Raw genomic sequence first — 17,713 nt, forward strand, 5'->3', positions numbered from 1 at the left:
ATACTTTGCATGCCTCTTTAAAGGAACCCGCCAAAAGAGGGTATATCAGCGTCAGTAAAGGCGAGAGGAAATTCATCTAACTGGACATTGCTGAAATCAAAATTCAACGCAAAATACTGCTCCTCCTGCCCCTGTTCGTCCGTCATCTCATCCGCCACGGATACGCCCCCGGGTCCCAACGGGTAGTTCTGGGACTCTCTGGCAACGGAAGTAGGGTGAATGAGATGCATACTGGAAGACAGACCGGATGGAAACGGGAATAAGGCCAAGGGATCAACGGGTGTGAATTGAGCCCATGGAAGGTTATCGAGGTTGCTGGAGCCTGTTTGCCCATTAACACCGCCAAGTGAACGGTGCGGCAGCAGGTCAACCGGCGCGGAACTTCCTAGCACGCAGCGCTCAATGCGATCAATGTTACTTAGAATTAGTACAGTGCTGGGAGATGTGGTGACCATATCACGCAACACTAGCCGTAACATTTTCAATTCATCTCGGCGCAGGTCGACTTCCTCTGGGAGCTTGGCCTGGGCCGATATGAGTGGCACACTGGCGACGGTGGCGTACCAGTTGTTAATCGGGAGTAGTAGGGCAACTTCATTCCGATAGTAGATTTCCATCAGGAGACGGACAATACAGGAAGCCGCTACTACTGATATCTTAAGCGGTGTCAACCCAAGCCGTCGGTTTTCGACCAAGCGGTAGAAGAGGATGATCCCGGTAAAATACATGATGTGCAGCTCTGACACTGCGCGTCTATACGGGGCGCGCTCATCATTTCTGTCACGACGGTAGAGTTTCAAATCATCTGGGAGCTCTTCAATCCATTGTTTGAGGTATTCTCCGATATTCGTTGCATCTTCGAGCAATGACTGCTGCTGTCGGCCGTACTGGGCATCGGACACCTTTCCCAGCACGATACACAATTTGACCCTCTGGAGGAAGATCTCGTTATCAGGATGAGCCTGCGAGAAGTCATTCAGGGTTGGGGTCTTGACGTCCACTTCGTGCAGACGAATTGCGGGGGGTCGTCCATAACATAGAGACTGTAGTTTGTCCTGGTTCTACTGGCCAATGTTGTTAGACGAGTACGTGCTCCCAAAAGCCTTCTGCGAAGTTCGAGCACCTACAAACAAATGCCACCATATACGACGGCTGATTCCCGTGGCCTGCCTACCATGATAGGTCATCTCGCGATGAAGGCCCATATTGAAGGCATAGCGTGTAGCGACACCTAGCCAATGCCAGGGGCTATCAAGGCTGACCTTGGTGGGTGGCTCGGCACTCCGGCAGGCAATCAGGCATAATGCCTTTAGCGTGGCCAAGTTATCCTTCTCGAAATTAATGTTGAGGAGATCTTTTACCCTGGTGTAAAAGGCGTCGGCAGATGGGATGGACGGCAGTCGGGGACGGCGGAAGTGACTGCCCAGCAGGCACATGCACTGCACCAACAGTAAGGACTGGTTGTCGCCAGCAACGTCCTCCCTATCGACGACAGGAACAAGAGGGAAAAGATTAACAAAATACGCATCAATGAATGCGCTTATCAGTGAGTCTGGGGGCAGAGCAAGTGTGTTGTTGGCCGGAACCATGTTGCTTTCGCCTTCCGTTGCGGCTCTCTCCGTGACCTCAACATCAACGGGCTCGGAAGAGCATGAGTTGGACAAGAACGATTCTTCTGCAAGATAGCCCAAAAAGCGTTCTTGGGGGCTAGAGGTTGTGGCATCATGACTTGCTGGTGAGTGCAGTCCTAGAGCCTGGGGAGGTGGCATCGCCGAGCTAGCTGGACGCGCCCTGCCTTCCCTTCGCAGGCCATGGCGCTTCTGACACGGCTGGCCCGTCTTCAGGCAATTCGTACATGTGCAGGACTGTCGCTGCTGCAGGTCGCATTTGATCTAAGTCCGGTTCAGCCCCATTCGGCACTCGGTTCAGCGTCATGCTAAGGGGGCCATGCTTACCTTGCGCACGTGGCATTGAACACACACTATACCCGCACGTCGACGAAGATAGGGCCGGGCGATAGGCATTGTGCACTGCGAGGTGGTTGGAGACATCAGGGTGGAGGACGCTGGGAGTCGGTTCTTGCCAGACGGCTCTCGTCGACTTAAGAGTCTCTCGGTTCTACCCCGCATTGGTCGTTTTCCACAGCCGAGAGAGAATGAGGGCTAGCCGGTGCAGCTACAAAAGCCAGTGCTCCACGGGGAATGGTGGTGGACAAAGAAGTCCATGCCCAATGTTGATTTTACTTTTTATCCTGCTCACTGCTGTCATGGCGCATCATCCACCATGCCCACCCGAGTTTCCTGTCCCCTCGGGGTCGAACACCGTCCAAGTGCGGATTATCGATTCAACAACCCGGATTGGGAGGCTCCCTCTGGAGTTCCTCATGGTCCCCCCCATGCAGGGCATGCAGTACATGCCAGTCCTCCCTGCTTGGTCGTTTCTCATTGAACATGAGTCGGGTCAAAAGGTGCTCTTCGACCTGGGTGTCCCACGCGACTGGCACACGTTTGCACCCATCGTTGCTGATAAACTGGAGGAGCGAGGATGGGATATCACGGTGGAAAAGGAGGTAATTGATATATTAGGGGATCACGGTGTTGGCGCACATGAAATCTCAAGCATCATCTGGAGGTGAGCACAGTACTGATACTGCGGAACCACCAACACAACCAGGAGCTAATGCAATCTCATGACTGTAGTCACTGGCACTGGGATCACCTTGGGGATCCGTCGCGATTCCCCCCGTCAACAGAGTTGATAGTAGGGCCCGGCTTCAAAGACGAGTTTCTCCCTGGGTATCCAGCAAAGGCTGATGCTCCTGTGCGGGAGAGTGATTTTGCGTATGACTTCCACACCCCCGTATTGACTGCAAGAGAGCTATACAACTAATGTATTTCTTGATTCAGGGGACGTGCCGTGCGGGAGGTCGACTTCACCCGTGCGGTCCAGGTTGGCCAGTTTCGCGCTATTGATTTCTTTGGTGATGGATCTTTCTACATTCTTGATACACCCGGCCACGCTATCGGCCACCTCGGTGCCCTGGCACGTACCACTATGGCTCCAGATACATTTATCTTCATGGGAGGGGACCTATGCCATCACAGCGGCGAGATCCGGCCGTCCAAATACCTGTCGATTCCACGCGGTATCAGCCCTTCCGGACCAGCCGCAGCAAGCTTTCCCTGCCCGGGGGCTGCGCTTTACGACCAGCTGCAGGCGAGCCGCAACCGCTCCTCGGACCAGCCATTCTTCGATCCGGGAATGGGCCTGGATATAAATGAGACTCTGATGACAATTGGGAAAGCGCAAAAGGCTGATGCCCGAGACAGCATCTGGTTTATCTATGCCCATGACCCGAGCCTGATCGACGCGGTCGGTCTGTTTCCTCTTTCAGCAAATGAGTGGAAGAAAAATGGCTGGCGAGAGAAAACTCTCTGGACTTTTCTGCAGGACTTTGCGCCGGCGGTTGAAGCACTACGGAACTAAGCCATTGCCCGTGCGGGCTATATAGCAAATATGCAATCAAGCAACAGTACTTTTCAAAACTAAGCCACCCTTATTCAAACGTAATATACATGAGCTCCGCCCAGATCTGAAAATATGGTCAGTTAGACCTGGATCTGTGGCCAATTCCACTGTAATCGAGCATGGCTCTACGCGAGGCATATGCCTCGTGCATGACTAGGAATAACCGGAATGACACTCACCGTCCTGGCTTTCCCGACCACTCGGCTGCATTCTACTAGCTGACTACCGTCTAATAGCTTGGGTGAAATGACTGCTCGATGTCATTGGTCTTCTAGGATCAGGAGCCTCCACTTCCCCGTGGGGAAGGTCAAGGTAGTCGGCAGTCGTTTACCGGGAACCCAGAACATCCTGAGCCGGGGGGGTTGGGGGGGCAATAGATCTTCTCTTTACAAGTATATATTACGGTGATGGAGAGAGAGCACACTCCCAGATACGTTCACACAAAAGACCTTAGACGTTGCTATAGTCTCCAGACACAATGGACTGCGAAAAGACCTCTGTCGAGCACATTGGCAACATCTCTGCCCTCGAAACCGACAACACGCCCCTCAGCGAGAAGGAGCAAAGCAGGCTGAGCCGCAAGATTGACATCCGTGTGACATGTGTCCTGGGCTGCTTGTATCTGGTAAGCCAGATTGACAAAAATAACCTGGGAAACGCAAACATCGCGGGCATGTCAACCGATCTGGCGTTGACTGGGTCGCGCTTCTCCATGATCGTACTCTTCATGTTTATTACCTACGTTGCGTTCCAGCCTGTCGCCGTGATCCTGGTCCGCAAGATGGGCGCTCGACTATTTTTCACTACGATCGCGCTTCTTTGGGGAACAACCGAGATGTGCCTGGGGTTTGTCAGGAACTGGTATGACTTGATCCCTTTGCGCCTGCTGCTGGGGGCCTTCGAGGCAGGCGTGTTCCCCAGCGCTCTGTACATGATGTCCTGTTGGTATCCCCGCTATAAACTCCAACAGCGCGTCGCTTTGTTCTACTTTATTGGCACCCTCGCCTCCGCCTTCACTGGGATTCTCGCGTACGGTGTATCCCAGATGGATGGTCTCGGGGCTGGACCTAGTTGGTGGTCCACCAGTGCACAGGTGCCAGGGTCGGACTCCCATGCTACTGGGATTGCAGGTTGGCGATGGATCTTCATCATGTTCGGGATCATCACTTGCACGGTAGCGATCATCTGCGCCATCTTCGTGGTGGACTTCCCGGAGGTGGAATTGGAACGCAAGCCGAATCGATGGTCTGTACCGTTTCTCTCTCACCGCGAGGCTCGTTTCATCGTGTCCCAGATCGAGGCCGACCGTAACGACACATACGCCGAGGAGTTCCGTCTCAGCCAGTATCTGCAGCACGTCGGTGACTCCAAGGTGTGGGCTCACGCCACGCTGTTTGGTCTGACCACGACCACCAACTATGCTGTCGTGTACTTCCTGCCAATTATTCTCCGGGAAGGAATGGGGTTCTCCGTGGCTGCAGCGCAATGTCTGGTTGCCCCTCCTTACATTCTTGCCTGCCTGTGGATGCTGGCCATCGGCTGGCTGTCCGATAAAAAACGCTCTCGCTCCCCATTTGTGATATTCAACTGCTGTTTCGCTTTTCTCGGTGAGTACCTGGACGATCCTCCACGCTACATTTCTTTATTTATCTTTTTTTCTAACGAATAAATGTATGGCAGGTCTCAGCCTCCTCGGGTTCACCACGCACACGGCGAGCAGATTGGTAGGTGCGTTCCTCGCCACTGCTGCTGGGTCATCCAATCTACCAGCGACCCTCACCTGGCAAGCGAACAATGTCCGAGGTCAGTGGAAGCGGGCTCTCACGTCCGCCCTGAGCGTTGGCGCCGGAGGGCTTGGAGGCATCGTCGGGGGTACTGTTTTTCGGACGGACGACGCGCCTGAGTATAGGCCAGGGATCATTGCAACCCTGCTGGCAAATGGATTGATGGTTGTGATCTCCCTGCTATTGGCCTTGAAGTATCACCTTGCGAATAAGCGGGCAGCTGCTGGGGGTAAGCCAATCGAGTCGCTAGCATCCTTCCGATATACGCTGTAGTCGCGATCTGGTTGACGCCGGAATGTAGGTAGGCAGTGAAAGGCACGCAGAGGGGATATCTGAGACTCTTGTGAAATACTATCACTTCAATGCATTGTTTCCGTTTACTGCATACTGTCTTCCTGGCGATCCTAATCACAGAAGTCGACTGCGAATTCATCCACCAGTAGTCTATTAAAACGGCGGATGGAGGCAGCAGGAATAGCAACATAACTGGATACATCCTGGCAGAGCCTAGGCATTCCAAATTGGGCTTGTGCCTGGAGAGCATTATCTTCTAGCCCAAGTAGTACATACTTCATGACATTGCTACACTATATAGACATCTCAGGTTTGCTCCTTATCCACCCCCTTCATCTCTTCAGCTACTTCACTCGCTGCCAATAGAGCATCCCTCCCCGCAGGTACACCACAATAAATCATAGCATGTCGACATGCCTCGCAGATCTCCTCCTCTGTCAGGCCATTATGAGCGGCCGCTTTAAGATGGATTCTGAGCTCAGGGCCACGACCAAGGGCTATAAGCATCGCGATGTTCATCAGCGACCTTTCGCGAAACTTGAGTCCCGGGCGCGCATAACTGGCGAAGCACACCTCCGCGATGTACTCCTTGCTTGTGCGGGCGAATATGTCGGTTTTCTGCTCCTGTTAGCTTTTACCAGGTCTTCCGTGGGGGATGTGATTGCCATTCACTGCTCGGGCCTTCTGGAGGTCTGAGATGACAGCGTCGCCTAGGAACTCGCGGGACATCTGCGCTCCCAGCTGGACTTTTTCAGGCGATGGTTGGTACGTCATGGTGAGTGGTGGAGCGTAAGCCATGGGGGAAGACTGGAATTGTGTTCGAACTGCGCCTTCCATCGTATATATAGCACGAAGGGTCTGAGAGATGTACGTAAGATGCCGACAGCCGCCAACCGGTAGCCATTGAGTACCGGTAGACCCCTGGACAGATGGCTGTTGCTCACCGATTGGTCTGAGTCGTGCCCTTTTGGTATTGAGGCCTGCATCGTTGCATTTTTAGTAAATTCTCTTATGTGGTATTCAACGTGAAATATGTATATTTCCTAGTTATGACGTGGTTGTTTCGTGGTACGCTTTACTGTGCGGTACGCTGGATGAGACAGACCTCGGTGAGATTTCCTAGGGGTTTGTGCCTGAATCCGGTCGAGTGTAATCAAATCGAATATATTTCAATCTAGAGGCTAAGAATTCTCCATACTTCAATGACCCATATCAACGAGAGGACCGGCGTATGCCTCCATTCTTCCTTCTGGTTCTCTGCTTCTCTGATGTGTACAGGGAACAACAATACCTTCTGCATTCTCCAGCCTCACTTTTTCCATGCGATACCGGGAAATCTACGAAAAGGTGATGCCTATACAAGTTTTAGATGAATGTATAGGGCGCAAAGAGGAAAGGTGCCCTACCGCCATCGCAGATTACTGATTGTCCTGTCATGTTTCTTGCCCGGGGGCTGGCCAAGAACGAGACCAAGTTTGCTATATCCTCTGGGATCTATCCAGAAGAGCCGCGATGAGAAATTGTTCAGGAATTATCTTGGATTAGTTACTTACTGAGGGTCGTTTAAACGCAGAACGATCATTGATAGACTTCTCAAATGCCGCTCCCTTCTCTAGGCCACGCCGCTGCGCGACACTGGCGTCAATCTTTTCCCACATCTGTAAAAGACAAAGGGTCAGTACTCATGTACTCTGGAATGGACCCTAGGGCTATCTTACATCTGTGGCCACTGGGCCTGGACAATATGCTGGGTTGTTTTATACTTGGTCAGTTTTCTGTTGAATATGCACTCGAAGGGATACCTCTGTACCATTAACCTGGAACATATGTTAGCAAGGCCATGCACTCTCAGCGCACATCTTCGTTTTTACATTGATATTGTGTTCAGCCAAATCAAGTGCGACTGCCTGAGTTAATCCCCTGATTGTCCATTTACTCACGGAATATGCCAGTGCATTTCCCGACTTCGGAAGATGTTAGCTGGTCCCATTTCCCACCATTTTCGCTGGAAGGAGCTTACCGGTCGATAGCCAGCAATGGAACAGGCGCCGATAATCTTGCCGCCTTTCCCCTGTGCGATCATCTGGCGTCCTGTTATATTGTTAAAATTAACAGGGCGTTAACAGTCAATGCTAGTGTAAGCGGCAATACCTGCTTCTCTGTAGCAGAGAAAAGCTCCTGTCGCATTGACCTAAATAGAGCGAGATCGTTAGCGCGTTGGGATATTTTACCATCAATAAATACCAGAACGTGAAGCCACGATAGGTATAACATACAGACTGCACCTTCTCCCATTCGTGCAGGCTGAGCTCCAGAAGGCGCTTGGGTACGATGATTCCCGCATTCGCAATCATCACCTACATATGCCGTGAGCCGTCGAGTAAAAAGAAAGGGTACAGGGGTTGACTTTACGTTCAGCTCTCCAAGTGCCTCGACAGTCTTTTTAACCATACTCTGGACGTGGTCTTCGTTGCTGACGTCTGCTACCACACACATAGAACGACGGCCTGGGCAAGAAATCACCGTCAGAAACTACCGTTCATTTGAAAGTACTTAATTGAATATTGAAGTACCCTTCTGCTCGATCTCGGACTTCAGCGATTCTAATTGTGGAAGCTGCTCTTCAATGTCGTTGACCTGCCTGACATATTAGAGGCACCACACCTGGTACGACGTGGCAAGACTCACCGCGATATCCATGCCATCGTCCGCCAATTGTAGGGCTATCGCCCGGCCGATACCCCGTGATGCACCTGTTACAATAGCCACCGTCATAATGGGCAACACCGTAGAGTTCTGTTATGTGGATTTTACCCGATCATTGGATGCGCTGCGCTTAAATATTGGACGTTTCCTTCCCTGCGGCAGTCGGTACACGGCAAGCGGCAGAAGGACGACAACAACTTGAAACAAATTCATACAACTCAATCTCGGGATGGACACCGTGAGGGGATACCTCATCCAAACTCTTCTCGCCGGAGCTTGGTGAGTCTCGACGATAGGGCCACGTCCTGGCCGTTTGAGCCGAGCTGAAACCCTGCATCCAGAGTCATGTGTAGATGGCCGAGGATTCTCGTATATTTCTGAACCTGATTAGGAATATCAGACAAGCACCGAAGTGGAGACAGGCAGAAAATGTGATAGGATGGGATGCATGCAATCTCCAGTTTTTATGCATTTTATGCACCTAAATAGGTCCCCGCCCTGCACTCATCATGACTCATTAACAACTACTTTTAATAAAAGAACGCTGCTTGACATGAATGTTCGTCCTAGCTTGCCTTAATAATATCCAGACACCACTATGGCAGACAGCCATGCGATCGTGTTCGGGGCAGCCGGCCTGCTGGGATGGGCCACCCTGAACCAGCTGCTCGCTGGCTATCCCTCATCCAAGCCCTTCTCTCGCGTCACTGCTGTCCTCAACCGTCCCGTCGTCGAATCCGACCTGCATCTGCCATCAGGCCCAAATCGGCCGTCGCTCGAGATCGTTTCGGGGATCAATCTCCTACAGGGGAGCAGCGATCACTTGGCCACGCAGCTGCGCGAGAAAGTCGCCAACGTGGAAAGCATCACCCACGTCTTCTACTTTGGTATTTTATCCCAATCTCTACGTAGCTATAGTTACAAGAATTCAGGACTAGCTAACTCGTTATTCCAGTCTTCGCACCATTAGACGAGGACCACACCCAAGAATGCAGCCAGAACTGCGCCATCATGCAGCGCGTCGCCGACGCATTAAACACCGTCGCCCCAAAGCTGCAATCATTTGTTTATCCAGGGGGATCAAGAGTATGACTATGAACCCTACCCAGTGCCCAGTGGGCTGGCTCTCTTCGCGCAATCTAACAAACATTCCAAGGGCTACGGCGTATACATTCCCGGCGGTGTCTTCCAACCACCCCTCCACGAATCCATGGCAGATACTCTGCCCGAAGACTACGCGAAAACGGTCGCCTATCCCTGGTTCCGAGAGATCCTGACTGCAGCCAGCAAAGGGCGCGACTGGACGTGGTCTGAAGTGTGCCCGGACGCAGTCGTCGGATTCACCCCGAATGGCTCGGCTTATTCTCTCGCGCTGCACTGGGCGCAATTTCTCTCTTTGTATGCGTATAACAATAGAAAATCTGATGGGAAAGAGGCTGAAGTCCCATTCCCGGGGAATGAAGCTGGGTATCGGTCGCTGTACACCCCTGTATCTGGAACGATCCTTGGGCGGATTTCGATCCATGCTGCACTGAGCCCTGGACTGTGTGGGGAGAAGGTCATCAACATGCTCGATAACGACAAGCCGATTAGTGCGAGTGATATATGGCCAGGGATCGCGGCGTGGTTTGGACTCAAAGGTGTTGGCCCTACAGCCGAGTCGGAGGATCTCAAGCCTGGCGAATATATTGAAAAGCACCGCCATCTTTTCGCGGAGAATAGGAGACCCAGGGCTTTGACGAGTGGTGTTGGCATTGGCCATAAACAGCTGGATGCTATTGGATGGTGGCTGGGATTCGACAGGCAGTTCAGCGCTGAGCGATTGAGATCGGTGGGATTTACTGAGCAGCGTAACCCGCTTGACGGCTGGCTGGAGACATTTGAAGCATTCAGGGAGGCAGGGATTATATTTTAATACAGAGGACGGTATTCACGAAGGTCCGTCTAATAATGAACGGTGGCAGTTCCTACATACATCCAAGGCTAGACGTACCCCTGCCTGGTGATGATATCGTATCCCACGTCTTCAATCTGGATATTCGAATTCACCAGGAACTGCAGCGGCATCTCAACTAGGGTTCCCCTGATCTTTGCCAGTTCTTCCTTGACCTCTTTGACCCCCTCGTCACCACTCGAGAAGTTGCTCTTCTCGACATGTCCCCATTGCCCGAAGTGAAACCCATCCGGCCCAGTAAAACGCTTCCAGAAGAGCTCATCGTACTCCAGCCAGCTTTTGATCGAGTCATCCGGAACTGGGGCGAATACCTTTTTAAAAGCAGCGGTATTCTCACGCGCGACATCACTCCAGTGCTGCAAGAATTTGTCACTCAGTGGATCCGAGACAAGCTGGTCCTCTTTGGAGTCGTAGTCATGGTCATTTGGCACAGGCGCAGGCATAAAGTGGCCACCAGGCTTGCGCATGTCCTGAGGTTCCAGAAGACCAAGGTGCTTGCGATAGAGGTACCGGCGCAACGTAGCAGCAAACTTGCTGGCTTGAAAAGGTTGGCCATGCATCGTTGTCGCCAGGGCCTCGCCTCCTTCCACAACAAGTCCCATTTCAGAGTCACGACTCCCTTTGAGGGACCGGTCATTGAGGTTGGCAGAAGCACAGATTACCACTTTGTCGTCAGCAATAAGCAACTTGGAGTGGACGTATAGCTCCTCGCTCACGAAGGCATCGATCTCAGGGACAGAGGCGTCGGCGGGCAAGGGAACATTCCTGATATCGTCACCACCGAGCATGTAGCATGAGCTGACGCTGTCCCAGTTGGTGCTTCTAGGTGTAGACCTACGCGCCTGGACCTGTGGCATTGGTATCTGGAGGCCGAATAAGCTGATACAATTGTCAACCTTCTCCGATGCAGCCATATTGATGCGGTCGTAGCTCCTCAAGTTGAAAAAGCTGATATACTCATCTGGATTGATTCCGGCTTTCTGCAATTTCTCAAACACGCTGAATCCAGCCCGGCTAATAGAGTCATACTGCAGCTTCATGAGCGCTCGCGGTGGCTTGCCGGCAATGGGAGACTGGAGGTCGCCAGCAAAAGCAGGGACTGCAGGCAAGACGACGACGACTTTGTAGCGTTTCTGGTCTCTTGCAGCACGAATAATACGCTCAACCAGTGCATCACCGACATTGTTCCATATAGACCCGGGTGACTGGTCAGTGGCAGTGATGAAGAACTGCTGCTCAATGTACACGAAATGCTCGCTCTTGTCGATGATGTCGAGATACGCGTTGTAAATGCTGTGCTCAGTCAGAGTCCCATGGCTCCAGTGCGATACACTGCACACCAGTTGACATCTCATCCATCCAGCAGGCTCGCCTGTGCTAGCAATGTATGGCTTTGGTGGTGGCAAGGGCTTGTATTTCCGCAGACAAGGCAAACCACTGTTGTATTTCCTCCTGTGGATAAAGTTCCAGCGATCAACGAAGTACTGACAGATGTCGACGAGAACAGGACCCGTAACACTGAGAGAGATATCTTCCCACCCCATACGGGACGTGGCGCGGCGAAGGAGCTCGTTTCGCTCCCAGTTGGCGACGTCCTTAAAGTCCATTACTCGGCCGTTATTGTAGTCCTGACCTGGAAACACGATCTGTTCCTCAACGTCACAATGGGCATCAGCGATCGGATGCTGAATTGGGTCCCAGCGGCCGTAAGAAAGATCAATGCCACCCAAGAACGCCACCTGCTGATCGACAATTACCAGTTTCTCGTGGTGAGCCCATAGCAGAGTCGGTCCTCCTATCAGGCCAAACAGCGTCTGGAGTGTCCTATCTGAAATATGGTCCACATCCGCAGAGTAACCCGCATTTATGCTTTCAAATATGCTTCTTGCCGATGAGAGAACGTCTTGGGCATTTTCAGTGTGGGCTGGGTACCGAAAGACCGAGATGTTAGGGTGGAGGGACTCTAATGCGCGCTTGGTATGCCTCGAGGCCACTATATCCACAGAGTCAGGCCTTATAGTACAACGAGTGGGAGGGTACTCACAGATCATGATCTCCTTGACCTCTTTAAATACCACAATGTTGACCTTGACGCCCCGCTTGGCAGCTGCATGAAGCATCCGATCGAGTCGATACTGCTGATTCTCGGATGGAGGCCGTCTCAGGTAGACCTCTGGCGATAGCCACCCTGGATTTATTAGGAAGAACAATAAAACTGTTCAGATATCGATTGAACATACATCCCAAGATCCAGACGGATTCCGTCGCCCTCAGTAATGCCTCTGAAACCGCCCAGAAATAGGCGCAGCCAGAAACATGGAACTTGACAGTGTTACCCTCGGAGATAGCTGCAGAGCTCGAGTACCGGGTGCCATGACTGTTCGAGGCCAATTTTGGCTGGATGTTCCCACTGTTGGTGTCGCTGGAATCGCCTTTTGGTTTGGGGTTGGATATAGAGGGAACCTGGGAGCTGCTGGCAGAGCGGTGCAAAGAACTCATGGTGAAAGCATACCAAGAAGGAAGAAATCAAAACAAATCAGAGATGTTCGGATGAAGAAAACACACCAGGGATTGCAATGGTGGTGGATTCGAGAGAAGGAGCCATCTAGCTGGACTCTGGTAGAAGGCGCGAGAAGCCCAGTACCACCGCGAAGTAACACAGACACTCAGTTTAAATGTACCGTAATGCAGCACGTTTAATCCAATATATTAGTCATGCCTCTTGCCAAGGACTACGTGCGAGTGAACTCATGAATAACTGTTATTTGTATTCGGCGTTGAAAACTATGGCAACACAAAGCTGACAACCGTAATTGTCCACTTTTCACGGCCTATCTAGAACCCATGGACAGCTCACGACCCACTATCTTTACAATCTCCATGTCATAATCGCCATCGAATACATTTGGCGAAGGAGAATAAGTTTGATTACTGATGTGAAACAATTTGCACTGAATTGTATTCATAGGTTGGAACGGGCCCTCCATTTGATATAGGGGTGGTTGGGGCTAGAGGGAACCAAGTGGTCAACATCGGCCGTATTGACCAGCCCTGGATAGACTTCTGAAAGATCCTTGATACCGATGAGCTTCATGACGCCTTCCATTTCGGATTTGAGCACTATGGAGTTCAGTTAGTTTGCAGTGGACCACTAGGTGTGGGAAACGTACGTTGGATCAGATGCTCAACACCCTCTGTCCCATAGTGCAGGGCATACAAGAAACTGCGGCCGATTCCCACTGCTTTCGCACCGAGACAGAGCGCTTTAATGATGTCTGAACCCCTGCGGAAGCCCCCGTCCACATAGACTTCCATAGTGTCGAATACCTCTGGACAGTTCTTGTGCATCTCCAACAGGAGCAGAATCGCAGGCGGCGTGTAGTCCAGATTGCGACCACCATGGTTACTGAGTAAGATACCATCGACCTTATATTGCATTGCAATCTTCGCGTCCTCCGCCGAGGTGATCCCCTTCAGGATAATAGGGAGGTTGGTCACACTGCGGATCCACGCAATGTCTTTCCAGGTCATTCCCTGGTCGATATAACTCCCCATTATTCTGGTGAGCCCGCCGCCTGCCTTCATCGGTTTACCAGTAACTGGATGAGGGAGTTCATCGTTTGATTTGAGTCTTTCGTCCGACTCGCGCTTGCCTCGCCCTGCTGCGTCGACAGTCAAAAAGATAGCCTTGCAGCCTAAAGACTCCGCCTTCAACAGAACGTCCTTTGACTTTTCTTTCTCCTTGTTGAGATACAGCTGGAACAGGAACGGATAGCCCGGAGTTTGCTGAACGATTTCCTCCAGCGGGTGGCCAGAATTCGTGCTAACCTAGTCATAAATCAGCATGGCAGCCTCAGCCAAGGGGGTAAAGGCATACAATTTCCAAAATCCCCGTAGACTTCGCAGCACGGGCGAGTCCTTTTTCAGCATCTGGATGAATGAGTCTCGCTACACCAGTCGGACAAATAAATAATGGCACCGACATCGGCAAGCCAAGCATAGTGCTCGACGTGTCGACATGTGTGACATCTTTCATAACCCTCGGCCGGAACCAGATGCGCTTCAGCATCGACTCATTCGCGTCGCGGGTCCAGCAGTCGGTGTCTGCCGTGGAGTAGAATGTATACGCCTTCTCCGATGCACTGGCAGCCGCGGCTCGTTCGAAGTCGTAGCTTCGTGGGGTCAACATCGGATAATTATCCGGGCTGAGGGTACACACCTGTTGATGAGCGAATGCAGCGGGGGTTTGGAATTGCCCACAGATTGAGCAGGCTGAGGTTTTGATGGCGTTTTTGTCCAATCTGGAGTAATTGTGGAGGCATCGAGCCTACCTTTGAAGTTTCCCAGGGCGATGTTTTCTTTGATTATTGTCATGGCGTGGACCTCAAGGAATGCGTCCGTGGCGTCTCGCCCGGCGTACTTGAGAATAACTGCCAGATACTTAGCAGCCTGGTCTTAATAGAGCAGCGGATTGCCTACTTGAAGGACCCCCAGGATGCTCGTTAATAAACGCGGTCAGGTCCCAGATTTCGCCATTGATCCCCACCCAGCAGTCGTCCGGCGTATTGTGGGAGAGGACATCGCGTGCTGAGATCAGTGGATCGCTCGTAGCTTTGCCCATCGGTGCACTGTATAACAAATCCGGGGAAACGGGGCAAGCAGACTGTGGGCGTGTCCAGATTATGTACCGGCGAAAAAGGCGTGTCGGTGAAGATCAGCCAGAACGATTAACCGGCCTTCTCTCCACTCTCTCTCCAAGTCGGATCCCGCCCGATATAAAATGGAGTCGTCGAATACACTTCTTATTATTGGTCATAATCCGCATACCATTCGACGGTGGGGAAATTATTAATCACACGGCTCCTACAATATATATATCGCACTGCCCAACTCAACCACGCCGGGTTGAAACAACTACGCGTTAAGAGATTGGGACCAGTCACTTAGGGTACGAACAAAGATTAGAAGAATCCGTTTACTGGTATTATCTGGTGTAATAGAGTGTTCGAACGTAGGTCAATAAGGCCAGGCAACTCCTCCCGAAGCCTGGCATATAGTTGCACATATTTGGAACAGAATATCCATCACAGCTTGTGCCCTGCCAAATAATTAGACGCCGTTTTATACAATCCAGACAGGTACCACTTACTAGGCCTCAGTCCACAACGGTGGGCAAGTTTGTTCCACGACTCCATCCCTCTCCTCGCCCAGTCATTGGGAACCCTGATGTAGTCATATTAGTATAGAGTAAAAGTCATGGAAAGACCAGCAACTCACGAGGTCCGCGGCTCCCACATGTCAGTATGAAAAACCTCCATAGACACCCACCCACTGTATCCTAAACCAAAAACCGCCTTCGCCACATCAACAACCGGAAGACAGCCCCCATGCTTCTCTTCACAAGGATAAATCCGACAGTTACGCGACTGCGTCATGAACGGCGGCTGCGCCAGATCCTGACGCGGGTACCCCGTTTGTTTGGGATCTGCTACCATTGCGTCAGAGAGTTGGAAGTATACAATATTTGTCGGGTTGACATTGCGTTTCAGTTCATCGAGACTGGCCTGGAGACTCTGGAGTCCATTCGGGCGAATTGGGGCCTTCGAATTGAACGGGTTGCCTGCTTCTCGCGACGCGATGTGGAAGGTGTCTAGACAGTGGCCGACATTCGGCAGGTCAACAAGTTCTAATATTCTTTGCACTTGCTGCCAGGTATTGTTGTGGATCCCCCACGAGGGTGCTTCGTAGGCGACTCGAAGACCATATCTTTGCGCTAGATGGCCCAGCTTGCGCATATTCTCCGCGATGACCCTTGGATCGTTGGTGATCTTGCTTTCGTCTACCCCGTACAGAGCCGTGCAGATCTGCCAGAGTCTCCGGCTTTAGCAGTAGTTCATGACGGACAGATTGAGGACCTGGCACACCTGGAAAATGCCGATATGCATAATCTGACAAAGCTGACACCAGAGCTCCGCTTCTTGGAGGCGCACGTCTACGTCTCTAGGGTCTCTAAGTCCATCGTACGCCCCAAACGGGTTGAGCGCGATGAGCTCAAGACCCAAAGACGATGCGATTTCGTAAATGTCCTTGGCAGCCGCACAGAGGCGGTCCTTCCGAGATTGTGATGAAGCGAAGGTTGAAGCATGAGCGTCGAGGCATTCAAAGGCCAGTTCGACACCGTCAAACCCGTGTGCTTTGGCGCCTTGGAGTTTGCGGTGGATGGTGTGCCCGGCGGCGGACTTGCCTAGGGAGTTCGAAGCGACTGCGACTTTGATCTCAGCTGCCATGACTATTATTTGTCTATCGTACCATTTGGCATTGTCAACGCCTGGAGGGGTACCGAGTTGGAGATGTTGATGCTAATCTAGACCGGTATCTAGATTAAAGGTCCGGAGGGAGACGCTCAGTCACCACGTTATTAAAACCGTACCCTTTGAACGGAAGATAGTGTGTGGATATCCTCATTATCGCTATAAAATATATTAAAAGCCCACCATGCAACAAAGAGTGGCCATCGTCACCGGCGGCGCGGATGGCTTCGGCGCCGCCATCGCAGATCGATTCAGCAACGAGGGCTGTCGCGTAATAATGCTTGACTTGAATAAGCAGAAAGGGGAAGAAAAAGCTGCCAGTGACCCGAATTTGCACTTTCTACTTGGAGACGTGATTCGACAAGAAACCTGGGACCAGGCGCTGGCCGTTGCCAGAGAGAGGTTTGGCCGCCTGGATGTCGTGGTCAACAATGCAGGGATTACTGGAAGCCAGAGTGTACGTATTGAATAGTATATTGAATAAGACTGGCGTTACTGATTATTACCAGCTTGTCCACACGAAGGACATGCTGGAGTACGAGCGGACATTCGACGTCAATGTCAGAGTAAGTTTGGCTTGAACATCGTCCTCTGGACCTAAGTACAACGCCTAATTATATGAAAGCCTATATTCTGCAGCGCGCAAGCTATCGTGCCGTTTATGATGGAACAGGGGCATGGTGTCTTTGTGAACATTACAAGGTAGGCCACTACCCAGGGAAACTAAGCAGTGCCTCTAACTTGCCAGCACCGGGTGTACTCGCCCTCGGCCAGGGTTTGCCTTTTACAATGCCTCCAAGGCAGCTGTAAATGTAAGGATGTCCTGTCCTTGGTTCATGATCTATACTAAGAAGATAAATTTAACATGGTAGGTTGCGACCAAAACCATGGCGTTAGAATATGCACCAACCATCCGATTTAATTGCATCGCGCCGGCAGTGGGAAATACATCGATGTATGTACACGGAAGATTGCTGTTGTATACAAGAGGCTTACAACTGCAGGTTACAAGCAAGCATTGGAAACGGGGAGGACTCAAGGCAACGGCTACAGAAGATCGAGGATATGCTGCCAATGAAGCGGGTCACTCAGCCAACGGACATAGCAAATGCCGTATGGTATTTGGCATCCGATCA

The 17,713-nt window shown here is 51.6% G+C and overlaps 10 protein-coding genes across 10 annotated transcripts; 4 read left to right on the forward strand and 6 right to left on the reverse strand.

Annotated features, from left to right (window-relative positions):
* Positions 1 to 17: 17 nt before the first annotated feature.
* APUU_30043A (fungal specific transcription factor domain-containing protein) lies at positions 18 to 1,769 on the reverse strand (the record flags this gene model as incomplete). The annotated part of the gene is made up of 2 exons (XM_041701092.1): positions 18 to 1,061; positions 1,128 to 1,769. The coding sequence occupies 2 exons, from the start codon at positions 1,767 to 1,769 to the stop codon at positions 18 to 20; spliced, it is 1,686 nt and encodes a 561-aa protein (XP_041554012.1).
* Positions 1,770 to 2,266: 497 nt separating this feature from the next.
* On the forward strand, positions 2,267 to 3,486 carry APUU_30044S (MBL fold metallo-hydrolase; the record flags this gene model as incomplete). Its single annotated transcript, XM_041701093.1, has 3 exons — positions 2,267 to 2,631; positions 2,700 to 2,840; positions 2,907 to 3,486. 3 exons carry the CDS (start codon positions 2,267 to 2,269, stop codon positions 3,484 to 3,486), a joined length of 1,086 nt encoding a protein of 361 aa, XP_041554013.1.
* A 520-nt stretch (positions 3,487 to 4,006) lies between these two features.
* APUU_30045S (uncharacterized protein) lies at positions 4,007 to 5,585 on the forward strand (the record flags this gene model as incomplete). The annotated part of the gene is made up of 2 exons (XM_041701094.1): positions 4,007 to 5,135; positions 5,209 to 5,585. 2 exons carry the CDS (start codon positions 4,007 to 4,009, stop codon positions 5,583 to 5,585), a joined length of 1,506 nt encoding a protein of 501 aa, XP_041554014.1.
* Positions 5,586 to 5,912: 327 nt separating this feature from the next.
* APUU_30046A (uncharacterized protein) lies at positions 5,913 to 6,380 on the reverse strand (the record flags this gene model as incomplete). Its single annotated transcript, XM_041701095.1, has 2 exons — positions 5,913 to 6,224; positions 6,279 to 6,380. 2 exons carry the CDS (start codon positions 6,378 to 6,380, stop codon positions 5,913 to 5,915), a joined length of 414 nt encoding a protein of 137 aa, XP_041554015.1.
* Positions 6,381 to 7,218: 838 nt separating this feature from the next.
* Positions 7,219 to 8,381, reverse strand: APUU_30047A (SDR family NAD(P)-dependent oxidoreductase; the record flags this gene model as incomplete). Its single annotated transcript, XM_041701097.1, has 9 exons — positions 7,219 to 7,264; positions 7,325 to 7,423; positions 7,464 to 7,570; positions 7,627 to 7,697; positions 7,758 to 7,797; positions 7,883 to 7,963; positions 8,019 to 8,113; positions 8,180 to 8,243; positions 8,295 to 8,381. 9 exons carry the CDS (start codon positions 8,379 to 8,381, stop codon positions 7,219 to 7,221), a joined length of 690 nt encoding a protein of 229 aa, XP_041554016.1.
* A 529-nt stretch (positions 8,382 to 8,910) lies between these two features.
* Positions 8,911 to 10,227, forward strand: APUU_30048S (uncharacterized protein; the record flags this gene model as incomplete). The annotated part of the gene is made up of 3 exons (XM_041701098.1): positions 8,911 to 9,199; positions 9,268 to 9,398; positions 9,469 to 10,227. 3 exons carry the CDS (start codon positions 8,911 to 8,913, stop codon positions 10,225 to 10,227), a joined length of 1,179 nt encoding a protein of 392 aa, XP_041554017.1.
* Positions 10,228 to 10,295: 68 nt separating this feature from the next.
* APUU_30049A (uncharacterized protein) lies at positions 10,296 to 12,765 on the reverse strand (the record flags this gene model as incomplete). Its single annotated transcript, XM_041701099.1, has 3 exons — positions 10,296 to 12,259; positions 12,311 to 12,454; positions 12,507 to 12,765. 3 exons carry the CDS (start codon positions 12,763 to 12,765, stop codon positions 10,296 to 10,298), a joined length of 2,367 nt encoding a protein of 788 aa, XP_041554018.1.
* A 463-nt stretch (positions 12,766 to 13,228) lies between these two features.
* APUU_30050A (FMN-dependent alpha-hydroxy acid dehydrogenase) lies at positions 13,229 to 14,887 on the reverse strand (the record flags this gene model as incomplete). The annotated part of the gene is made up of 5 exons (XM_041701100.1): positions 13,229 to 13,386; positions 13,437 to 14,094; positions 14,144 to 14,438; positions 14,486 to 14,696; positions 14,746 to 14,887. The coding sequence occupies 5 exons, from the start codon at positions 14,885 to 14,887 to the stop codon at positions 13,229 to 13,231; spliced, it is 1,464 nt and encodes a 487-aa protein (XP_041554019.1).
* A 652-nt stretch (positions 14,888 to 15,539) lies between these two features.
* On the reverse strand, positions 15,540 to 16,553 carry APUU_30051A (sugar phosphate isomerase/epimerase family protein; the record flags this gene model as incomplete). Its single annotated transcript, XM_041701101.1, has 2 exons — positions 15,540 to 16,130; positions 16,191 to 16,553. The coding sequence occupies 2 exons, from the start codon at positions 16,551 to 16,553 to the stop codon at positions 15,540 to 15,542; spliced, it is 954 nt and encodes a 317-aa protein (XP_041554020.1).
* Positions 16,554 to 16,761: 208 nt separating this feature from the next.
* On the forward strand, positions 16,762 to 17,283 carry APUU_30052S (putative secondary metabolism biosynthetic enzyme; the record flags this gene model as incomplete). The annotated part of the gene is made up of 3 exons (XM_041701102.1): positions 16,762 to 17,034; positions 17,087 to 17,143; positions 17,203 to 17,283. 3 exons carry the CDS (start codon positions 16,762 to 16,764, stop codon positions 17,281 to 17,283), a joined length of 411 nt encoding a protein of 136 aa, XP_041554021.1.
* Positions 17,284 to 17,713: the final 430 nt, after the last annotated feature.

This window comes from Aspergillus puulaauensis, chromosome 3 (assembly GCF_016861865.1).
Source record: "Aspergillus puulaauensis MK2 DNA, chromosome 3, nearly complete sequence".
In the NCBI taxonomy this organism is placed as follows: domain Eukaryota; kingdom Fungi; phylum Ascomycota; class Eurotiomycetes; order Eurotiales; family Aspergillaceae; genus Aspergillus; species Aspergillus puulaauensis.